General features: G+C 42.1%; 1 protein-coding gene across 1 annotated transcript in view; it reads left to right on the top strand.

The window, feature by feature from the left end:
- The window catches only part of cpne4a (copine IVa), a 97,286-nt gene that overhangs the window by 50,201 nt on the left and 23,354 nt on the right, over positions 1–23,731 (top strand). The window contains exons 8-9 of the mRNA XM_050046344.1: positions 8,656–8,754; positions 20,987–21,073. Coding sequence (XP_049902301.1) covers positions 8,656–8,754; positions 20,987–21,073 — 186 coding nt within the window. The remainder of the gene's footprint in view (positions 1–8,655; positions 8,755–20,986; positions 21,074–23,731) is intronic.

The following is a 23,731-nucleotide window of genomic DNA, read 5'->3' as shown; positions in this document are numbered from 1 at the left end:
AACACATTTTAACACTCCTATGGAGCCTACAGCCCTGTGGGGGAGAGGCAGCTGCACCTCCAGCTGATAACATGATGTTGGCCCTAAAATGGTCTGTAGCTCCACCCGAGGATCTAAGGCTGTGAACTGGCTCAAACAGGGTCAACATTTCTGCTATGTAGCTCAGGTCCAGTCCCAGACGAGCTTTAAAAGTGATCAGTAAAGTATTAAACACACAGGGAGCCGGGGGAGAGACGGGAGGATTGGGGTGATGTGATGTCGTCTATTGAAACCAGTAAGAAGCTGAGCTGGAGGCGAGCATGACTTTTGGTTTCACAATAACATTTGTGTTTGAGAAACATAAAAGTCTGTTTATGCTCGAGCAGTTTGAGTCTTTAACTCTGCACTAATAGTTTCTCTAAATGTTGATCCGTGTTTCATAAATCTCTTCTCTGCAGCTTTGCTGTAAAGTTTCTGTCAGTTTCTCACTGAGAGTCGTTGAGCTCTGACAAACATGCATTTCTCCCCCCATAAAAAAAAACATTTGAAAAGATGATTTTTAAATCCTGCATTGTTTATATGCATCTTTACTTCCTTTCAGCCTCCTCTCTCTTGGCTGCCTCTGACAGCACGTTACTGCCTGCAGCTGTCGATCGGTGCAGCAGGATGTGAATCGTGACGTCTCTGTGCTTTTAAAATTTCTGTCCATAGAGACATAAACAAACTAATCTGCAGCGTTTCTCCAAACTGTTTGTCTGTGAGAGAAAATATAACAAAATAAAGCTTCTGTAGAAGACAAAGGAAATCTGAGCATTGTTTCAGGGTCTGACAGAAATCAGACAAACATTTTATATTCCAGGTCGAAGTTTTAAGACAAAGTAAAAGCAGAGGAATGATCAGTGAGTGCAGGAAACTTTGTCGCTACAGTTGAGCAACATCGCAGAGCTGCAGTTAATTATGTCTCCTGAAATGAGACGAATAAATGTTCTTATTAAGAAGAATAAAACAGAATAATTTCTCCCTCTCTGTGAACTGTATGAGCAAATTAATCTGCTGTCTGTGAACGTTAAGTCTGAGGTCTGTTATTAATGCTTCAGTGTGTGCTGATATTACACCTGGAGGGGATCATGCATTTGTAGTAGTTTAAAATATATTATCATACATATATTTATACTCACTTATACTGATATAATAGTACAGTTATATATAGTTATATAGTAACTAATAGCATAACACAGCCACGGGAAGCAGGCAAACAGAAACCAGGAATGTGGAAGCAGGACGTGGAGGACAGAAGGCTGAGTGGTTCACCAGGGAGCAGACAAAGCAGGAGAGTCAGAGGCAGGCGAGGTCGGCAACAAGGAAGCAGTCCGGGGATTAACGCTGGAAAGTCTTGCGTGGAAATGACCAAGAACATGCTGGAGTCTTTATAGTGCCAGGGAGCAATGAGCCACAGGTGAGCGGAGCTGGCTTTGTGACGTGGGTGTGGGGGACCGGCAGGAGTGGGAGATGTGTGGACAGGTGATAGGCAGGCAGGTAGGTCTAGTGGAGAGGCGGGTGAGTGCGGATCTACTGGGTGAACTGAGAGAAAGGCATGTATGGCAGGTTGGAAGTGCACACTGTGACATATTTGGACAGCTCACTTTTGGAGCCAGCCTCAAGTGGACATTAGAGGAACTGCATTTTTTGGCACTTCATTGGCTTCATTTTTCAGCCCTGCAGGTTACTGCTCGAGTAACACACCTGATTATTTACAGGCTCCTTCACTTGTAGTCGTCAGTCCCTGGAGCTCAGGTTTGTCCTGAATAAAAGCCTCAGAGAGAGACATTAAGTCAGTTTAGTGACTGTTATTGTTCCTCTGATAATGAAACTGAATTTCCTCTTCATAAACAGAACATTTATCAAGTTGATTGAAGACACGTTGATTTAAGAGTTGTTGTTTCTGTGTCCTGAGCTGCAAACATCCACACTGTCCTCATTCTTAATTCACTTTACAGAGTTTGACTCGGTTGTTTCCAGCCGGGGAAACAGCCACACAACACAAGACCTTATCGTCTGCTCTGGAAGCAGGCGAAGTGAAGAAACCTGCGCACATTTTAGTCCTCTGCTCTTAACATACCATGTGAACGTCTTGATTCAGTTTCTTCCTCACACACTGGACATAAGACAAAAGGTGGAAAGCCATCTTACTGAGAGAGATTACTGTATGACTCTATTTCATAACCAACTCTACTGGAATCATGTTTTATTTGCAGACTTAAAGTGAATCTGTGCTAATCGAGAGCCTACCCAGTCTGTAGATGTTCATTTCTCCTCGTCCACAGGGTAAACCCTGCTGATGAAGATCATTGGATATAATTTACAATTTCAGAGCAGCTTTGTTTAACGACTTCAAGCCTGAAGGAGTTCAGACCTTACCGGATGGATTTAATTTGATGGACTTCCACAGAGGTCTGCACCTCGCTGCGAGTCTGTTCACTAAATTAGAAACCTGGAGCAAGACTTCACAGATTTCAGCAGGTTTCAGCGAGGAAATCTCCCAGCTGCTAATTTAGTCGAATTTTTCCCCCCTGTGAGCTGAGTGAATGAGGCTGTGAGTGTGACAGCTCATTAAAACTCTCCGTGTGTTCCCTCTCACGTAGAAAAACGGAAAAGATTTTCTCTCTTTAAACACTGAGGGGTCAGGTTAATGTGTGTGAAGACTCAGAGAAAGAGGAAGACAGCCATCACTTCTGCTGCTGTGATGCTCACTTTAATGAGGTGTGGAGGACACTCACACAGTCAAGTCAGTTTTTATTCATACAGCCCCAAAATCATGACCAAATATCTCAGGACACTTTTCATATCGAGCAGGTCGAGACCATACGGTACAGTTTAGACCCGAAGATGAAAACAAATTCTCACCAAGAGCAAGAACTCTGCTCCTCTAATGTGAAACAGTGGCGGGAAAAACCTCCTTTAAAGAGGCAGAAACCTTCAGCTGAACAACGACTCTGTGGTGGGCGACCATCTGCCTCCGTCAGCTGCGTTCAGAGAGACAAAGACACAGAGATGCACAGTAATTAACAGCCGTGATAATAATAGAAATATGACTAATACCAATTATACCAGTGCATATATAATAGAGTACTATTCATAGTCACAATAACAACAGTAATGACAATAGAGGCATGACTAATAATAATAATAAAAACAGCAGCAGTGGGCGTCAAGCAGGAAGACGACAGCAGGCGCGACCACAATCCAAGAACCTGCGAGGCGAGAAAGCACAAAGAGTTCTTTTCATCACGCCTCCTCTCTCCTCACATGACCTGGAAATCACTCCCCCTCCGCCATCACGAAGGATCTCCCAATCCCTTAAATGCACCTTGAGGAGACGAGGAGAGAGGAGGCCGCTGGAGGAGCTTAGAGCGAGGAAACACCATGGATGTATAAAGAGAACTGGATCCAGCATTCAAGGCGAGGCCCCGTTCATTCCTATAAAACTTGCTCAGTGGTAAATAGACTGCATTTGAATAGCGTGTTTGTAGTCTTTGACCACTCAAAGCACTATTTTACATGGTGCCATCTAATACTCAGTAACCGCTCTAACGCTCTCACACAAAAATGAAACAGCCATCAGGAGCAGTTCAGGGTTCAGTATTTTGCCCAAGGATACCTGGGAAGGGTACGACTTGTGGACTGGAGGAGCCGGGGATTGAACTTCTGCTGATCTTCTGATTAGTAGACGAACCGCTCCACCTGCTGACTGATCTTCTGATTAGTAGACGAACCGCTCCACCTGCTGAGCTACAGCCGCCCCAATGGCGCATGAAGCCAAAAAAATGTATCTGCTGCTTACAAACTTTCACGGACGATCAGGGCTGCTTCTGCACAGTTCGACTCATAGAGCAGGCGCGCTAGAGACTTCCGTCGGTCGAGCCAGCGTCTTCTGGTGTCGCCCTCTACAAACTTGAATGGGGATAAAACGCTTCAGTCGCTCAGTGGATCCAATGATTTACAGACGTCTCTTTCACAAAGTCTCTTGGACAGTTTCTTGTTTTGGCCCTATTAAATCATGTGACTGACCTGGGCGTTATAATTCTATTGTTTGGTCACAACGAAAACTAGGGTAAAGGCGCACTTCCTGGGGTCCAACACATCCTCACTGTGACCTCGTCACATGTCCACGTTTGGTCACTTACTTTCCACGTCCACATATGACGTCCAAGGTACCCTGGGTGTGTTGGTTGTTGACGTTCTGGGACGCCGTGTCAACTTCAGCCTGTTACATGCATTGTCTGTTTTCAAAATACACTTCTGTTTTCACAGGAAATGTACAGTTTGCATACAGTCTCTTTCAAAATAAAAGCACTACATCAGTACAACACCGCAAATTGACGTCTTTATCCTTTAAAGGAATACTCTGACAGTTTGGGAGTTATGCTCTTTCTCTATCATTTTCATAGTGAGACAACATGATCAATATCTTTTTTGTGTCTGCACGTCCAGTGGCTGGGTCTCAGCAGTTAGCATTGCGGCTTAGCTTAGCAAATACAATTGAAGTCTATAGGGGGTCAGTAGCCTACTCGTAAAAGTGAACAAATAAACGTTACAGAAACCCTGAAGCTGGTATTTCTGCATGTGCATTTAAACATGTTTAAACATTAATTTGAAAAACGAGAGTCCTTTTTAGTCGTTTTAGAAGAAGTTTGATACACGGAACTATAGTGTGTTTACGTCCTGCGCTGTGATCCGCGGAGGGATACCGCTGAGACCCAGCCGCTGAACGTACAGACACAAAAAAGATATCGATCATGTTGTCTCAATATGAAAATGACAGAGAAAGGGCATAACTCCCAAATCGTCAGAGTATTCCTTTAACAACACACACACGTGGTTGGGTTTAGGAATAAAGAACAGGGTTTGGCTTTATAATCTTACAGGAAGTGAACACCGGCCTCCTGGGTGAAAGTCAGTGGTTGTTGGACGGTCAAATAATAAAAAAAAATAATAAGGAGATATATCCTGTGTACCACATCTTCATGTGTTATAGATAGAACTGTTGCATTGTGGGTAATACAGGCGCCAGGCTTTGATAAAGAAGAGGAATGTGTGGATTTAAAAATCAGCTTTTGGTTTTTAATGGGTTTTTTTCTTATTATTTTTTAAACTGTCTAAATGATAAATGTGTGAAGGACTCACGTGCACTTTAATGTTGTTGTAGCTCAGCCTGCAGGTGATGTGCTGTGAGTTAATATGTTCATGTGTCCACTGCTCCACACGGCTGTCAAGAATTTATGGGCAATATAACAGATATATATTTACATACTGGGGAATTTTGCTTCTCTGCCTCACAGAGCAGGATTAATCACACACACACACACACACACACACACACACACAAAGTAAATGACCCACTGAAACTCCTGCATGAATATATGAAAACATAAAATCACCAGACTGAAATGAGAACTGGAGCACGTGTGTGTGTGTGTGTGTGTGTGTGTGTGTGTTCTGTAAATTCATGAGACCGTGGTCTTCCTCTCGCTCTGAGACTGTCGGCGTTCTTCTTCACATCCTCCGATCTATTTTTCATGAACTCTGTCAAACTGTCCTGATTCAGTCCTCCTCTGATTTATTCACTTCCTGTTGCTCATGCTGGTCCCAGTGCTGCCGGTCAAACTGGTCCCAGTGCTGCCGGTAAAATCACTCCCACTGGTTCTGGAGGGAGGACCCATCATGTGGATGGAGGGTCTAGCAGGACTCTAAAGTGTATTTTTACCCATCTTCATGTTTAACAAGTGATAGTGTGACTTTTAACATCAGTATCTAAATGTCTGTTTTCATCAGATAAAAAACAAACTGCTGTCACATGTGATACGTTTTATTTTTGTCAGTCTTGGTGGCTTGAGTGAATATTTTATATTTATGTCATAGTACAATTTTGTTTTTCTATTTTAATGTAAAAATATTCTGCCTTAGGTCACGTGGAGCTCATTTTTTAGACAAATCAGATGGAAATATGGATGAATTTATAAACAGGACTCTTGTTAAAATCTCTTGTTAGAAAAACAGAAGATTCAAATGAAGGGATGTTTTTCTCCCAGAAAGTTTCCCACAATCTCTTGTGTATTGTTTATATGTTGTCATATTTGTGAAGAAGTGTCGTCATGTGTTGTGTGTCCAAAATACAATAAAGTTCAGGTGCAGTTCTTAATTAACACGAGCAGTGTGTAAGATTTGGGCAGATTTGTGGTGTCCAGTGGTGAGGATTGTAGATTGCAACCAGTTGAAACTTCTCCTGGTTAGAATTCCTGAAGTGTCCATTGTTCTGGAGGTTTTTACCAGGAGCTGAGTTATCCACAGAGGTCTCTTCCTCTCAGAAACAAACAGACCAGCTGATTAAAATCAGTAAAAACACTGGATAAAACAGTTTCAGGTCAAAATTCAGTGTTTTTTCAAACCGGTCTCATTCTGAAGTCGTCGAAATCTGGTGCTTGGTCAGTGACTCCTGGTGTCAGACACCAACAAGAAAAAGCCATACTGTCATGTCGGCATGATTCACGGTCGGGTGTCAATATTGTTAAAACAGACAATGCATGTAACAGGCTTATGGAGCTACATTAGGGTCAAAAGTTTTGTACTTGAAAAAATAAAATTTGAAACTGAAAATTCATGTGTTGATCTTGAATNTAAAACATGCAACTGAAAAAAATAAGACCTCAAATGTTAAAATATATATGGAAGTGAAAAGTGAATATAAATTATTCATTCAAAAGAATTACCAAAGTGAATCAAAATTATATTTAACCTGAAAAAACGTTTCATACACTTATTTTGAATACATTGTTGTATTTTTCAAAATTCAAGATCAACACATAAACTTTCAGTTTCAAATTTTATTTTTTCAAGTACAAAACATTTGACCCTAATGTAGCTCCATACAGGCTGAAGTTGACACGGCGTCCCAGAACGTCAACAACCAACACACCCAGGGTACCTTGGACGTCATATGTGGACGTGGAAAGTCCATGACCAAACGTGGACATGTGACGAGGTCACAGTGAGGATGAGTTTGTTTCTCCTCGCTGTTTAGCATGTCGGAGATGGGCTGCTAGCCAAGTGTCTACAATGTGAGCTCACCCTTTTTGTCTGATAATTTAATATCCAGACATTTAGGTTTTTACCAGGAGCCAAATTATCCACAGAGGTCTCTTCCTCTGCAAAACAAACAGACCAGCTGATTTAAACCAGTAAAAACACTGAATAAAGACGTTTCATTAAAAAAAAAAAAGATTTTTTTCTGACGCTTCTTGTGATGGAGCAGCTGCTAACTACAGTGCCCAATGTGAAAACACAAATGTCCCTCTTGAGAGCCAGTGTTTGGTTTGTCCATTCTGGGCTACTGTAGAAACATCCCAGCAACATGGTGATCTCTGTAGACGAGGACCTGCTCCCTGTGTAGATATAAACAGCTCATTTTGAAGTAACAAAACAACAGTGGTTCTTATTTTCAGGTGATTATACACTAAAGAAATCAGACTAATTATATTATATTCCATTCCTGCAGATATGTCCCCATAAATCCTGCACACTGGACCTTTAAGAGTTAAACTTAAGATGTTAAATGTGTGATGTGTGCAGGGTCCAGATTTATGAGAAGAAATGTTTCATCCATGGAGCTTTGGATGTATATTTCATGTTTCAATAATATCCGAATTGGAATGAATTTCTGCTGGGAAAGCTGAACCTCTGTGGATAAAACATGATGTCACGGCTCAGAAAACAGCGAGCTTGTACCAAACAACACGACTCACAGGCAGAGGTGAAGATAAGAGGTCACTTGAATCAATAAACAGGCGAGGGTGAAAACCAGGTGATCAGTCAGAGCAGGGAAACTTATCCAGAGAAGGCTCAGCCACAGAATCACAGAATCATCAATCTGAGGGCCAGGCAGGAAGAACAGAGGCTGGGGGCTGAGTGGATGCAAACAAGGAGCTCTGGCAGAGGCAGAGTGGAGATGAGTATACTGCAGGACTAATGAGGGACAGGAGGAGCAGGTGGGCCAGGAAGGTCAGCTGATGGGAACGGCTGGGAAAGAGGTTACAGCAGCACATTAATAAACATGGATGGATTACTGAGGGAGCACACTGGGCACAGGCCCAGGGGCCCAAAGTGACAGGGGCCCCATGGATTTTATTTGCAAAATGTCACTCAAAGAGACAAGTAATGACCGCGAAGAGACTCAAAACAACCACAAAGAGACTCTAGATGACTACAGAGAGACATGAAGACACTACAAAGAGACAAGTACTGACCATGAAGATGCAAACTTTTCAGCAGTGCTGTATGTTCATCTGTCCACACACTTTCGGCCATTTACTGTGAACATCTCAGCAACACACTGTATCCGCTGACTGAGCTGCGACCTCTTCTGTAAAATCTCATTTATCTAAAGCCGCCAAACAAGTAAACAGACTCGTGATCTTCATCTGCAACAACAGACTTCTAATTAGAGACAAAACAATTACATGAACTGCTGCGTGTCATTGTTAATGTGACTGAATGATAATTACTGTAATCAGAGTGTGATGAAGCTTCACTTAATGACACAATAACAAACTGAAATCTCTCCTCTTAAATCTTTTTCTCTTCATCGTCCACTGAAGTGTCTCCGTCTCTCTGTCCTCTCAGTGCACCGTGTGGGACTGGGACTCAAACGGGAAACACGACTACATCGGTGAGTTCGAGGCCACGTTCAAAGAGATGAGAGGAGCCATCGATGGACGACAGGTAGGAGAGGATTCCTGCACACCTCCATTGATCAGCCTCTCAGAGTCTCACCAGCTGCAGAGACATGCTGCACATTTTCTGTCTCAGGAGAACCACCGCTGTTTGAACCTTTAAATGCTTTTAATATCTGCATTTAAATTCATGATGCATTATATAAACATGTAGATTTTAAATCAGCCAAGAAAACATTTGTCACACAGGAGAGTGTTCAGTGATGGGATGAGTTGGAGGGTGTTACGTAAGTTTCATCCTGGTGTATTATTAAACAAACTGTTCACTCTGCCTTAATTTGAGAGGAAGAAACAGGTGGTGTCTTTTCTTGCACAGAAGTGAAGCTCGTCATGGTGAGATGGCAGGTGGTTCATGTAGAAGGACACTTTTCCCTCTAAGTACGAGTCTGATGTGAGTCTTAATCAGTGCTGGAAAGTATCCAAATCCTTTATCTAACCAAAAGTACGAATGACACACTATTAAAATACTCCACTATGATTAAAACTCCTGCATTAAGAAAAAGTAACAAAGTTTTAGCCACAAATATACTCAGCATTTCAAAAGTAAAATTCAGTCAGGACCACCTCAGTCAAAGAAAACTATTTGCGATTTGATATTTGGTGATATGACTGTGTTCTGGGACCTCTCCACTCTCCCCATGCCTACGTAGAAAGCTTAAGGTGGAGAGAGCACAACTCCCTGCCCTTCCATGCGCCTACATGGAAAGCCTAAGACAGGCAGAGCAGAAGCAAAGACCCTCCAGGAGCAGAACAGAGCAGCCTCAATGACAAACAGAAGTGACATTGATAAGTCAGACACAGTATAAAAAGCAGGAGCTGGGGTGGAGGCAGGTTGCAGAGGAAGCAGCAACAGTAGGCAGGCCAGAGCAGTTTAAATAGGGCGCCCTGAATGAGACAGGAATCATGTGATCTATCAGCTGACTCCCTTCCATCAATCAGCTGATCTTTGAGTTGATTGGGCTGTTTGAGATCAGCTGATGTAGCTGGGATGTGAGCTGAGCTTGACAATGTGACCTGCCTGAACTAACATGATGCTCAATGCACATATACAGAATGTCTCTGTCATCAGGATCAGGAAAACACACCCTCCTCCTGCCTCCTGCTCTGTCCTAAGCCCCTCCCACCAGACGATCACTGGGATATGCACACGCTTCATACAGACCCTCAGTGTTTCCCCTACATTGATTTATTTAATCTTATTTAGTTGTTGAGTTGCCCACAGCTCATTCTCTCAGCCCCTCCCTGCTTCGCTCTCTCTCTGTTTATCAGACCACAAATACAACAAGAATTAGCTGTTAGCTACCCCACGCTCCCTCCGCCTCGCTCCTCGCCGCTGTCCACTGCTTCGCTGGGAGGAGAGCTGGAGGCTTGAGAGACGGCCCTTTGGTCTGCATAAAGCCTACAGCGACAGGTGTCACAGCAGCAGCATTGGCTTTAACCTGTGTAATGGCAGCAACAGAAAGTTCGCAAATCTGGCAGGGAGTCGGGGATGTTCACTCCCTAGAACTGGGGTCTGCACTGGCTGGATTTGGGTAACTGAGGTTGCTGATTGCTCTCCTCCTGGCAAGGTGGTCGGTGGTGCTGGGACTGAGACAGAAGACACACTGTGATTCAAACCTTACGCTAACAGTAGCTACGAAAACTGAACTTGAAGCCACAGCCGTGAGCCTTTAGCTCCAGTTAGCAGAAGGCTAAACTATTACCAACATTTTCTCTCCGTCTCTGAAACACTATTGTCTCTTTTAGACTCTATTCAATCAGTCAATCTTCCTTTTTGGGTGTTGCTCTGCAGTGTAGGCAGTCATTGCCAAATGCTCGAACAGCAACTTTCTCTGCAGGATTCTCCTCCATTGAATCAGGCTTTCACTGAAGGGATGTTCATCTGCATTTGTAGAGCAGCCAACAGGAACGCTGTCTCTCTGAAATGACCTGTGAATGACCTGAAAACAGCCCAGAGGAGGTGCAGGGGTGTAGTTTTCTCTCAGTCCTCCTTGATTACAACACGCTCAGAGATTACTGAGGGATTTCTGCCCAATGAAGCCAAAATAAAAACTGCCTACATCAGCTTTAATCATGTAGAAATATGTGAGCAGCATCCTCATTTCATAGTCGGTTGAGGTGAAGCTCATTTTCTCTGCTCCATATATTGTTGGGTAGTTTCAATATATCTTTTGATTTACAGAGAATTTGCACGGTGCGGTCTGCAGTTGATTTACAGCAACATGACGTAATCACTGTGTTCTCCAGCGCCACGTAGTGGACACAGGAAGTGCCCACGCTCTATGAATGATATACCTTCTCTCTCCTGCTTACCATGTCTGACTCTCACAGAAATGAAAAGCTGGCCGGCATCCTGTCAGTTCCTCTTACAGTGCCCGATAATCGCTAGATATATAAAATATCCTAAAAATATTCCAGCAAAGTAAAAGAATCTCTAAACTGTCCTTAAGAACTTGTGTAAATGCTCCACTCCAGGTGTTTGAGCAGTTCAGGTTAATATTTCATTTGGCTGTGGACACAGACGCAGACAGCTGTGGCTGGAGGCTGTTTGGTTCAGGTTCCTCCGGGAGGCAGATGTCTGACAGAAAGTCCTGTTTCTCCTTCAGCTGCTCGATCAATTCATCAATTCAGAGGCTCAGTGAGCGTCAGACTGAGTGACACCAGCTCACACACTCACTGACACACTGTTACACACAGCAGACTGCACACACAGGAGGCTCGTGGAGTTTTATTATGTCGACATCCACATCCAGCAGAACACTGAGACAATACACCACCGCCAGGGAAACTTCTGCATTCAGAAGTCAGAGTAAGTTTTATAAACAGAGTGGAGAGTGGTTATTTTATTTTCATGACTGCAGACTAACTGTACAATGATCCTCTTGTTGTGTGGGCGCTTGAATCCTGATGTGGGTCCCGTCTATCACCCCGCACACTTTTGGGAAGCCGCTATCTCATCCTTCTCCTGTTCGGACGGGAACTTCACCACCGTGTTCATCAGACGGGTGAGGCCGTTTGAAACCTGGTGAACGACGTGGCAACAGTTGACCTGTGTACATGAAATGCTTTGCCAACAACTGATTGGAAAGATTGCGTTGCATAAACCCGCAGAGCAATCATTAATTGTAACAGGGCTGAAAGAGTGCAGCTTTGGAAAGTTGAGTGATCCAGCTCCAATTCCAAATCATAAATTAACCTCCGGTCAAATTTGTAGTACAAAATCAGTTGCTCATCATTAACGGTGTCCATCAGGTCCTCTTCTTGGGATGCCTTCATTTTCCTCTTTGGTCACCAAAAACTCAGCCATGTTGCCATGGAGATGCAGTCAGACGTATCTTGTGTTTTTTACTTTGGTCGCTGAGGCCCTCTGTGCAATGGTTTAAAAAACTCTAAGCAATTCCTTAAGTATAAGATTAAGATAAGGAGAAAAACTCAAGGAAATCTTAAGGATTTTTTGTGCAACTGATTTTATTTAAGGGAAACCTTAACTCAGATTTAAAGGACTTTATTTACTTAGGGTGCTTTGTGCAACAGGTCCCTGGATCTTGAGTTATCAGAGATAAAAGGTGAGCACACATCAGCAGGTGTTGGGTGAGCCGCCTGTCTGCAATGAGCTGAGCAGCGTCTGAGAAACCTCAGTTTGTAACCTGAAACTGATTCATTCAGTGTTAATACCCGATTTAATCACTTGGTCTGTTTTGGAGAGGAGAGCTTTTCAGATAATTTGACTCTTGGTGAAAACAATGAGCCCTGAAGGAATCCTGACTGGGAGTTCATGCTCGACACATTGGAGAGCTTTCAGCTGCTCCTAATCTGCAGTCCTCACAGCTGGGTGTCAATAATCCTACACACTGCTCGTTTAAAGATGATGAACGTGGGAAACATCGAACCTGCTAAACATCCGCGTGTTAGTGTTGTCAGTGTGAGCATGCTGCCCTGGCTGACTCTTCATCTTGTGTGTCTCTTTGGGAAAGACAACAACCGTCTCCAGCTGAAAACATGGATCAGCAGCAGCGACCATTTGACTGGCATTATCCTCCCTGGAGCGCTAATGTGAATACAAACTGTCTGCAGCAGACTTTAACCCCTGGAGGTTTAAAAAGAAATTACCTGATCTCCGTCAGGTCCTGCAGCTCCAGGATTCCTTGAAAGTGCCAATTAGCAGCGCGACCTGCCCTTTAAAAACGCACCTGTGGGATTGTGACGCTGTAGGGTTTAGGTGGACAGCCGGTGTGATGTAATTACCCGGGACGCCGGAGGCAGAGGCAGAGATAATGAAGACACAGCTGTCAAGAAGAAGAGCTGTTGGACAGAAATGAGGCAGTCGCTAATTAAAGTGCTGCATGTTAACGCCGCTCGGCTTCCAAATGCTCAGGTTGTGTGTTTTCTCTGGAAACTCCCTGAAGATGACAACACACGGCTGAAAACACACTAACAATGTGACTGTTGAGCAGAGTCGTTCCTCTGAGCTGTCTCATTATCAGTGACGAGAGTGTTTTCACTGTAATGATCCTCGGTGACGGTCTGATAAAATAATGCCTCTATCAGAGCCTCGCCTCCTCCACTTTGGACACATTTGAATGAAATCCATCATCTGAAGCTGAAACATGACACTGATAAATGCATCATTTATTTTACTGTCACCTGGACTCAGGACAGTTATTGATCATCTCACCTTTCACTCTCCTCCACCAGCACTCCGTCATGTTTCTGATGACACAGAAAACTCTCCGACGTAGCTGTCTATTTCTCCGACCCAGACCATCAATATGTTAGTCTGTCTCTTGATACTTTCTCACATCCCCCTCTGTTCTGAGGCTGAGAGTCCCTGTAACTACACCAGTCCAGTCTTTAAGTTTTATTTCCATCCTTCTCCGCAGACACTGTGAAATTTACAAAAATAAAAAACAAAAAAACAAATACAATTACTGTTAGAGTCTCTCAACAGATCTCCAGCATTTAGATGTGGCCAACAATAGTCTCCCATGTGAATTTTCTGATATTAGACAGGTCCCAAAAAGTTAGCACAGCAACAGAAAATATATTGAATTGTCCAAACAGGCCACTTAAACAAATATAATCAGATAGAAACCAAATAAAGGTGCAAAATGGCAGTCACCATGTGTGCCTCTTGGTCAATGCAGAACATTATTATTTTGGGGCCGTATGTACTTTCTTTGCAGCCATGTTGGTGCTCTCTGCCGCCGTACTGCCTCAGCCCATAATGCAACAGGTGTGACTCCATTACTCTTAATCAAAATAAACTTACATAAAAGGACAACACAGTTTTCTTTAACTGAACAATATTTTTAAAGGTGGTATATTTTTAAATTATCTTCAAATTAAAGTTACCCTTTAACTACCTATTTTTGATCGGTTTTTAATGACAATGAATTTTAATGTTGAGGAAATTATGACAGAAAATATGAAATGCATTTCAATTAAATTGCAGTAAAAAATGTCTCTCAGTTACAGTTCCTGTAGTTTGAACTATATTTTGACATGATAAATAAAAATATGATAAATTAATATAATTTCCACTGTGTAGAAATAATTTAGCAGCATTTATTCTTTAAACAAATTATGAGACATTCTAATCATAACTCGGATTAATCCATTGTTAATTTACAAACTAAATATCAGTGAATGCAGACGCATATAATTAATAAACAAAGTATGCTGGCTTGAGTGCTTTGGGTGTCTGAGCAGTAACTTTACAAACTTTGGATCGACGGACCTGTTCACAATAAATATACAAACACAGTTATTTAATGAATGTGCAGACATGTGAATGTCTGAATGTTGGGGTTAGGGAGACAAGGAGACGTGTAACAAAGTTTTTGGAGAGCGATCTGGGAGTCTGGAGGAGCAGAAGGGCAACAAAAGTTGTTCCCCAGTTTGGAGGATTGGGAGCGGAGGTGTGAGCTCGCTGTTGTTTCGTGCTCATCATTAGTCAGTAGGTTTGGCTCTGGTTGTCTTTGTGCATCAGGAAGAATATGAGATTTTAATTGCTTGAGTTCACCAAAACTCTCAACCTTGAAAAGTTGGACTGACGCCCAAAAGCTGGCTCCATTCTGGCAGTAAATGTCTTCAACAAGCAGCAGGGTGCAGCCAGAAGGAGGCTTCACACAGTTCATTATTGTCAGAGCTGTACGAGGTGCAGAGCTGTGCATGAACATGATGAGGACTGTACCCAACTCAGAATTATGTCAGTCCAATCAGATCTGGCCGTTTAATACAAATATTCAATGATAAGGTTTTTATTTCCATATAAAGTTTTAAAGTTTAAACAGGGGACGTCAGTGCCACAGCCAGAGACTGTGTCGTATTAAGTATCTATGAGCTGTACATTCATCACCTTAAAGCAGAGGAGAGAAGATAATGTGACCTCAAAGCATTACGGTGGGAAGTTTCTCCTCTGCTCCGCTGCATCACGTCCGCAGCTGTCTGTAACAAAGAGTAGAGTGAAAGTGAAGAGCGCTCACTCTGCAGCAAAATCTGGGGACCCAAATGTCCCCAGAAATACACTGCACTGCTCACTGAGTAGCCAAAGACAAAAAATAAGACTGTTCAACTTGAAACAATCTAAGTGGACTGACTGATTCGAATCTCCGCATTTCATGAGGCAGCCCTGAACATGATCATGAACTGTCCGCTGCCAGAAGAAAATGTTGCCATTGTTTCTGCAAACCACAAATATGTTGCATTTGTACGTTTCATACGCATCATATTACAGTTTATACAGTGACGTAATGTAAGAGCTGACTGGTCATCTGAGGGTGGATGGGATGGTGGAGGCCTGAGCTCAGGTGAGACACCTGCCAATCTGCAGACCATTGTTCAAGACCAACAAACAACAAAACTAATTGATTCTTAGCAACATGTTGCTGTTTTTCCACCGGGGATAGTGCCATGAAAACTGAGTGTTTGCCATGAGACATCACCGCGTTTCCTGCCAGGATAGTGCCACTAAAAAAAGCGTTGTTTTTTATGGAGACATCAACAGCTTCACCCGCCGTGATTGTGCCACCAGAACCAGGTATTCGAAGCCAAAACCCAATCTCTTCCAAACCATGACCGAGTGGTTTTTGTGCCAAACAAAACCGCACATTAACCACAAAGTTTCAAAGTATCTGCTACATAATAAATGTGACGTATCTGTTGTTTGCAAAATTGTACAATGCAAACATTTTTTCGTGGCATGCAGGTGTGTTGAAGACTGTATCCTCAGCGATGTGTGTTTCCCCCTACCTTAATCTGAATGGCGGCACGGTGGTGTAGTCGTTAGCTCTCATAGCAAGAGAGTTGGGGGAGCCCTTCTGTGGAGTTTGCATGTTCTCCCTGTGTCAGCGTGGGTTTCCTCCAGGTGCTCCAGCTTCCTCCCACAGTCCAAAGACATGCAGGTTAATTGGTGACTCGAATGTGAGTGTGAATGGTTGTCTGGCAACCCTGCCTTTTGCCCAATGTCAGCTGGGATAGGTTCCAGCACCCCCACGACCCCCGACAGGATATGTGGTTACGGAAAATATATCTGAACCATCCATTTTCTTCACCTAACCATGGTGGGGGCTGCTACACATTTTAACATGAAGGAAACACAACAGGATGGGGAACAGACTTCGACACAACACCTGCATGGCTGCTGCAACCAGCAATTCAGACGACAATCAAGATTTTAATATGTTATAAAATGAACTGCAGAAATGAACTGGTTCACTGTTTGGGGGACTGTGATCTCGGTTCAATTTCAAATTGTGAACTGTGAACGTGACCTTTTTCATTTTAATCTGTGAGAACTGAACTCTGAGCTCACTGTTGTGAAGCATGAACTTGCACCACACTGATGAGGTGACCTTTTAATTTAACTGTTGGAATATTTCTCACTGGACAGCACAAACAGAGCAAAGAGCAAAACAACACACTTTAACCAAGACAATCAAACAACTACAGAGAGTTGTAAAAACACCGTTAGGGTAGAAATACTGATGTGTTTAATTTTGAGTGGGGCTGTTGGCTTCGCAGCAGTGGAACACAAAGCACCTGAACACATCATGTAAATATGATATTAGAAGGAAAAGTACAATTAAAACTATTTAAAAATAAATGAAAATATAAACACAAACTTTAACATCTTGAGAACTTGTGTCCTGAACATGTTTATGAACCACAAGCTGTGACCTGAAGGTCTGGGGGCACTGTAGGTCCCTGATTAGTCAGAGACACCTTTCACTGTAAACCCTCTGAAACAGAAGGTCTTTTCATCCCTGCTGTCATCCAGCAGAGGAGGAGAAACAGTGAGAGCAGTCAGAAAGTCCCGCCGGGGAACCCCTCCTCTGTCTCCTCTTCTTCTGTTCAGGTTTTATTTATTGGCCTCCTTCCTCAGCTGACAGTCGGCTCCCGACTCTGAGAATCCCTCCGAGCTGAAACCTCCGGGGGAGCTCTCTCTTCACGCTCCTCCATCCATCTATCCCGACACAAATAGAGTCTGAGCCACTGTGTGTCACTGGGTGTCCACAGTTTCATGTAATGGAGTCAGAGTGAATCCTCTGCGGCCGCGTTTGGGCAGCTGAAGGATTGTCTTCAGCCCGGAGGGTTTGTGGTTTATATGGCCGTCTGACAGACCTCCTCTCTCTCAGCACAGAAAACTGCAGCTCTGTTTGGAGGCGGCTTCACTTTGGTCGAGGGATTTTCCAAGATTGTGATTATGAGATTACATTTAAGTAATTTATACATCAGGCCTGTACTGCTGATTTATATAGCATAAATACAGACATAACTTTACAGTGTTCTTGTGGTGCAGTGAAACAGACGTTTTAGGCTGCTTTCACATCTGCCCTGTTTGGTTCGGTTCAATCGAACTCAAGTTAATTTGCCCCCTCAGTGCTGTTCATTTGTGCAGGTGTGAACACACCAAAACAACCGGACTGAGACCTTCCTGAAGAGGTGGTCTCGGTCCACATGACACATTGTTTGGGTTAAACATGAGCATGTTACAGTCCTGGAGGATTATTAATGTGCACCTCCTCCTGTACTGCCTTAATATGCACATTCAGCACATCCAATGCATCAAAACATTGTTTTCTAGTTGGAGCCGCGCCTCGTTTTCAAACTGTATGGTTTGACTAAAATGAACAATGACAGCAATATAGTCCACGATGAGCAGCGCTAAAATCAACCTGCGTAGTTGTCCCTCCATTGTGACATTAGAAAGTGTCACATTTATCTTGCAAGTGTACTCTTCTTCAACGTTTGCTTTACTTCCTGGATTTTTCCCACATGGAAATTCTGACCAATCAAGAGCAGCTTTCTCACACAAGGCATTTGATCTGGTCCTCTTGTAAATGCTGCCGTGAGAACACGAACCAACTCTAGGCAATTATACAACTTTGGAACAACATGAGTCCCTGATTCAGACCAGAGGAGACCACTCTAGGGCTGAGAACACCTTTAGACGACCCTACCGCCAGAATAAATGTTGGTATGCTGCATTTCTGCAAACCATGGATACGTTACATTTGATGATACCATGAAACTTTCCTTTCCAACAACCCTGTGGTCAACTTGTGGTTATGTCTAGGCATAAAAACACTTGGTTATGATTGGGCAAAGATCACACCTTGATGTAAAATGACTGGTTTTAGGGGCACAATCCGCACTGGAAAAGAAGTGATTAAATGATGAACAACTGCTTTTCGCTGCACTATCACTGGTGAAACTATGGTTGCTACAAAACACACCCGTTTGGTGCATTAAAAACAACTTGGAAACACGTATGATAACTGGTTTTGTTGTTTGGCAGGCGTCTGGCCCAGGTGTTGAGCCATCCATCCTCTCCTCCACCTCTAGATGACAATGTCAGCTCATAAACTGTGTTCCTTTAGAAACGTTGATATGATATGTATGAAACATACAAATGTTATGTACTGATGGTTTGCAGAAACATACAACATGTTCTTGGCAACATTGGCTACTGGGCTGTTTTAGTTTGGACAACAAGGTCTAAATCCGAAGTTGTTAAAAACCTGCGCTTGGTCAGTGACTTCTGGCGTCAGACACACAAAAAAAGCCGACCTTTCATGTCCACATGATATGCTGTCAGTTGCTGTTATTTTCTAACGGCGCCTGGCAGCGTCAGCAGGAAACATGGCGGGACAACAACGAAAGTTAAGGTGACAGAAGCCTGAGTAGGGAGGGTGGGATGGTTCACTTCCTGTAAGACTGTCCCTGTTTTCTGTCCTAATCCCAACCACATGTGTTTGTTGTTTAAGGATATAAAACATTGATTCACAGTGTTGTACCAGTGTCGTGCCTTTATTTTGAAAGAGACTGTATGCAAACTGTACATTTCCTGTTTACTTTGAAAACAGACAATGCATGTAACAGGCTGAAGTTGACACGGCATCCCAGAACGTCAACAACCAACACACCCAGGGTACCTTGGACGTTGCATCTCAACAGAACCATAAATGACTTTTCACATTAAGGACACAATAAATTAAGTTAAAAACTAAAACAAACCAAAAACAAATAAAAATAGCAGTTAATACATTAGGATGAAATTGGTTATAGTGCTTTATATAATTAAAATCCTGATGTAAACATCTGTATTATTCATGAACAGTTCGGAGGGGAAGCTTTGGGAATAATGACTTTATTATTAATGCACTGATACTTTAACTTTAAGATAAATAATTTATTTGCATTTTTACTTTTAATGAGATTATCTGCATTATATAAAGTAAAAATACACATTACATACAGTATATCATTTTTACATTAAATACATGCAGACAGGGTGAAGCCTCAGCAGCGAGGCGCCGCAGCTTGTTGCAATAAACGACTTTAATTTTGTTCAACATGGCTGCTAATGATGTTCTTTTTTAAACGAGCTGTATCTCTGTAGACTGAAGAGATTATTGAGACATATAAAGTCACTCAGCTGTGTTAATGCAGTCATGCTCCTCTGGTTATAACCTTAATGTGAGAACTCGCTTATGGTTTTTATACGACCTGTTTATGGCTGAATTATCATCTCAGCGATCAGCTTCACCTGCAGAGGACAAACCTGACTGATCACAGATCAGCTGGAGGCTTTTATTTTGAAATCACCTGAGCCAGGTGCTGCAGGTTGTTTGATGATGTTGATGACAGGAAACAAACAGCTGATTGTCTCCTCGGGCAGACACAGATTATCACTGTGAGACAAACACACACACACACACACACACACACACACACACACAGATCCCTGAGCTACGCACACACACACACACACACACACACACACACTGAGGAGGAGTGATTAGTGCGTTCACCTGGAAGCAGCAGCTGCTTGGTGTTTAGCTGCTCTCTTGGTGTCTGTAAATACTCATTCATCAGCTGTTTGTTACCAGCTGACCTGAAACACATCCAATCATATTCCATCATGTTCATGCAGGTGTTTCTTGAATTTTTCACCAGTTTGTATCAAACATCAGGAGCAGTGGCGATCTCTCTCTCTTTATTTTTTCGGTTTAGGTTTACGTTAAGTTGTAAGGCACATTTTAAACACTGTTCAAAGTGCTTTACATGATGAATTAAAAACATAAAAAAGAAAAGAAAAGCAGGATAAGACATTAAAATGCAAATTAAAAGAACAGAAGGAAATTAAAAATTATGAATAGAAACATGAATACAAAACAGGAGCGTGAGAGACATGATGACATGATTACAAATGTAGTAAGTTACAAAAAGTTTTAAAATTAAAATTATAATAAAATTAATTCTGTCTTTGAAATATTTTAATGCTCAAGAATTTTGAATTCCACTTTAATTTTTTTTTCTCAAAGTAGAAACCACTGCTCTGTCCATGTCCATGTTCATATTTTTGTCTTGTGCTCAAGTCTCTGTTAAAAAAAATTGATCTCAATAAGACTGAAATGAAAAACTGAAAAAAAGAATAAACAAAAATATTTATTCTTTTTTTTATTTCTGTTATGTACAAAAAGGATTTATTGTCCGATGATAGTCATACTGTGTTTTTACTTGTTTTTGCATTATTATTATTTTATGCACCAAATGAAATCCTCATCAACTGCTGTAGGCTGAAACAGCAATATAGATGGAATGACCTCTGTTTGTCTGGTGAATTGTAAATACAGAGTATATATTATGTAAAACAAGTATTTGATTTTTAAAGGAGGACGACCTGACATTTATTTTCTGCCTGTCTGTGTTTTCAGGTTCAGTGGCCGTGCATAAATCCCAAATACAAAACCAAGAAGAAGAACTACAAGAACTCTGGTATCGTCATCCTGAACCAGTGCAAGGTGAGTGATTATTAATCTGTTTACTATACACTCAGGGTGTGTTCATGTGCTGCAGCAAAATCTGACATGTGAGGCTTACAAACAGCATCAGTTTGGTTTGAACAAAATCAAACCTGGAATAACAATCCAACATGAGCAGCCGAAAAAGCAAAATTTAACGACAAATTTTAATGACACTACTTAGCAATGACAGTATAAGAGCTGTTAATTATAAAAACAAATATTCCATCTGCAGTGCCACAAGGCTCTGTCCTGAGTCCACCGCTTTTGTAGTGTTAATATGTCAGTACTAGAGGTCATGATCTGTGAGCATGGTGTTGATATTCGTCTCTATGCAGACGACACTCAACTCTATGTAGCTGTTAATCCTGTGGGATTATCTGCCTTGTTATAAAAAACATACTCCATTTGTTGTCATAAATTAAACTTCATGAAGCTCATGACAAGGGTCCACGACATAATTACAGAACACCAACAACCAACACAACCAGGGTACCTTGGACATCATATGTGGACGTGGAAAGTCCATGACCATACGTGGACATGTGACGAGGTCACAGTGAGAATATGTTGGTTTGGTTTAAATTTGAAAGTGGAAGAGAAAATATTTTGATATTAAAGCACAGTTTTTTACCACTTTATTTTTATACCCACAACTTTCAGAAAAAAATGTGTCATAATTTCTGCTTTGTGTCAGAATATGTGTTAAAACAGAGATGACTCACTGTTTCTCTGGAGTCACAGTTCTCCTGCTGAAAGTCTTCTGCATCTTAAATTTGTGCTTAAAAACCTTTGCAAAACCATTTCTATGCTTGAGGGAGGTTTAAATGTTGCACTATTGATAAAAGGTAAATGTAAATAAATGCAATGCAAACAGATTCAACTAATAAATAATGACTTAAAATTACTGCAAAGGCCACTGTCCACTGTGCTCTCCATTATTATGCATCCATTCTTTTCCTTTGTTTGAGGTTTAACTGGAGCTGTTTTGATTACATCATCTTCTTCTGCAGACTTCTGAGTGGACAATTACAGTCATCTGCTCCTTATCTCAATGAACCAACTCCCAACGTTCACATCACAGCAGTGGAGGGACAAGCACAAAAATTCAGTTGCTGTTTGCTCCACATCGGATGGAAACCAACCAGTAACTCTGAGGGAGAAATTATTTCAGTCGTGGTTGTGGGCGCTTCATAGCTCCTGGTCCTGACAGAAAACTGACAGTCCTGATATTAAAATCTTTAATGACACCTCATTACCTTTATCTTTCTCTCTCCAGACTGACTGTTGTTTTTCACCCATTTCTCAACACACTGTCAGTGAGCTGATAAAGAAACAGTGGGATCAGCGTACATCATTTTAGATTATGAGTAATCATCGTATTTGGAGGCTAATTAAAGATTTAACTAGTGACTTTTTAAGACATGCATGGTTTCTTCAACTGTCAAGGCAACAAGGGAAGAACCTGAATGCACACAAAAGCAGGCAGACAGGATCAGCTCATTGATTTAATCAGGAAGTTGCAAAAATAACGAAGGCAGTGAGAACAGGATGGCTTATCAAACATGGTTAGCACAGAATCAGGAATCAGGATGAGACAGGAGGCTCATGGCAGCTGGCACAGACCGAGGAAGGGCGGCTGGTTTAAGTACTGCAGGACTGATGAGGGAATGAGGTGCAGGTAAGGAGGTGGGCGGGGACACTCAGCTGAGGGGAATGAAGTGATTGCAGGTCAGATGGGAGTGAAGAAGAGAGAAGTGTGAGGTCATCAGGTGGACAGACAGGGCCTTTCCAAAACCAGACGCACTCCCACTCTGTCAAAGAGCGTAACTCAGTTTATAGCTGAATGAAGCTCCTTTATCAAGGTGTAGGGTTTAAATACAGCAGCAGCTTTAGGACAAACTTCCCTCTCTGCAGTGGAAGAAGGAGCTGTCGTTATATTTGGTAACCATGGAGAAAAGTAGAATAACTCCCACTTTATGTTTTTTATACGTATTTGTATCACTTTTATTTGATTTGTGCTGCTATTTACTTTCATTTTGGTGGTGTATAATATCTTTTTGCCACCAAAATAAATAAATGAATTGATGAATAAATAAGTAAATAAACAAACAATACATTAAAGGGAATAAAACTTATCCCTGAGATTCACTGGTGACATTTTTTGTCTTTTACTTTTCTAAACATCTTCTTGTTTTTCTCAGCTGCTCGGTTTTTGCAACAGTTCCTGTTACACTTTAAAATAAACATGACTTCAGGTTTACAGAGACTAGAGAGGTGTAGATTTGATCCTAAATCAAATGTAGCATTTAAGATGTTGTTGTATGACAAAATTAAATGTCTTTATAGCCCATTTTACACTGTCAGATTTTCGGCGAATGTTGGGCCGTTTTGCCGGCAAGCTGCGAGCGTTTAGACACACAGAGCCGGATTGGCGAGTTGATCCGAGGTGCCCAATTTTCCTCCTCGTAGGGTAGACATATTGGCAGAAACTTTTTGGTTTAAAAAGAACGAGGTGCCCTTCCGCTACAGGAGGGGCTGTTGATGACTTGTGGGAGGGGCTGTTGATGATGCCACACGTGCGAGCCACTGGCGGTGGATAAACAGGAAACAGCTGATAGCAGGAATTAGCGAGCAGCTAGTAGCAAGAGGGAAACA

This window comes from Epinephelus moara, chromosome 6 (genome assembly GCF_006386435.1).
Source record: "Epinephelus moara isolate mb chromosome 6, YSFRI_EMoa_1.0, whole genome shotgun sequence".
NCBI lineage: Eukaryota > Metazoa > Chordata > Actinopteri > Perciformes > Serranidae > Epinephelus > Epinephelus moara.
Note: the sequence above shows the minus strand (reverse complement) of the source record. Positions and strands in the feature narration are given on the sequence as shown.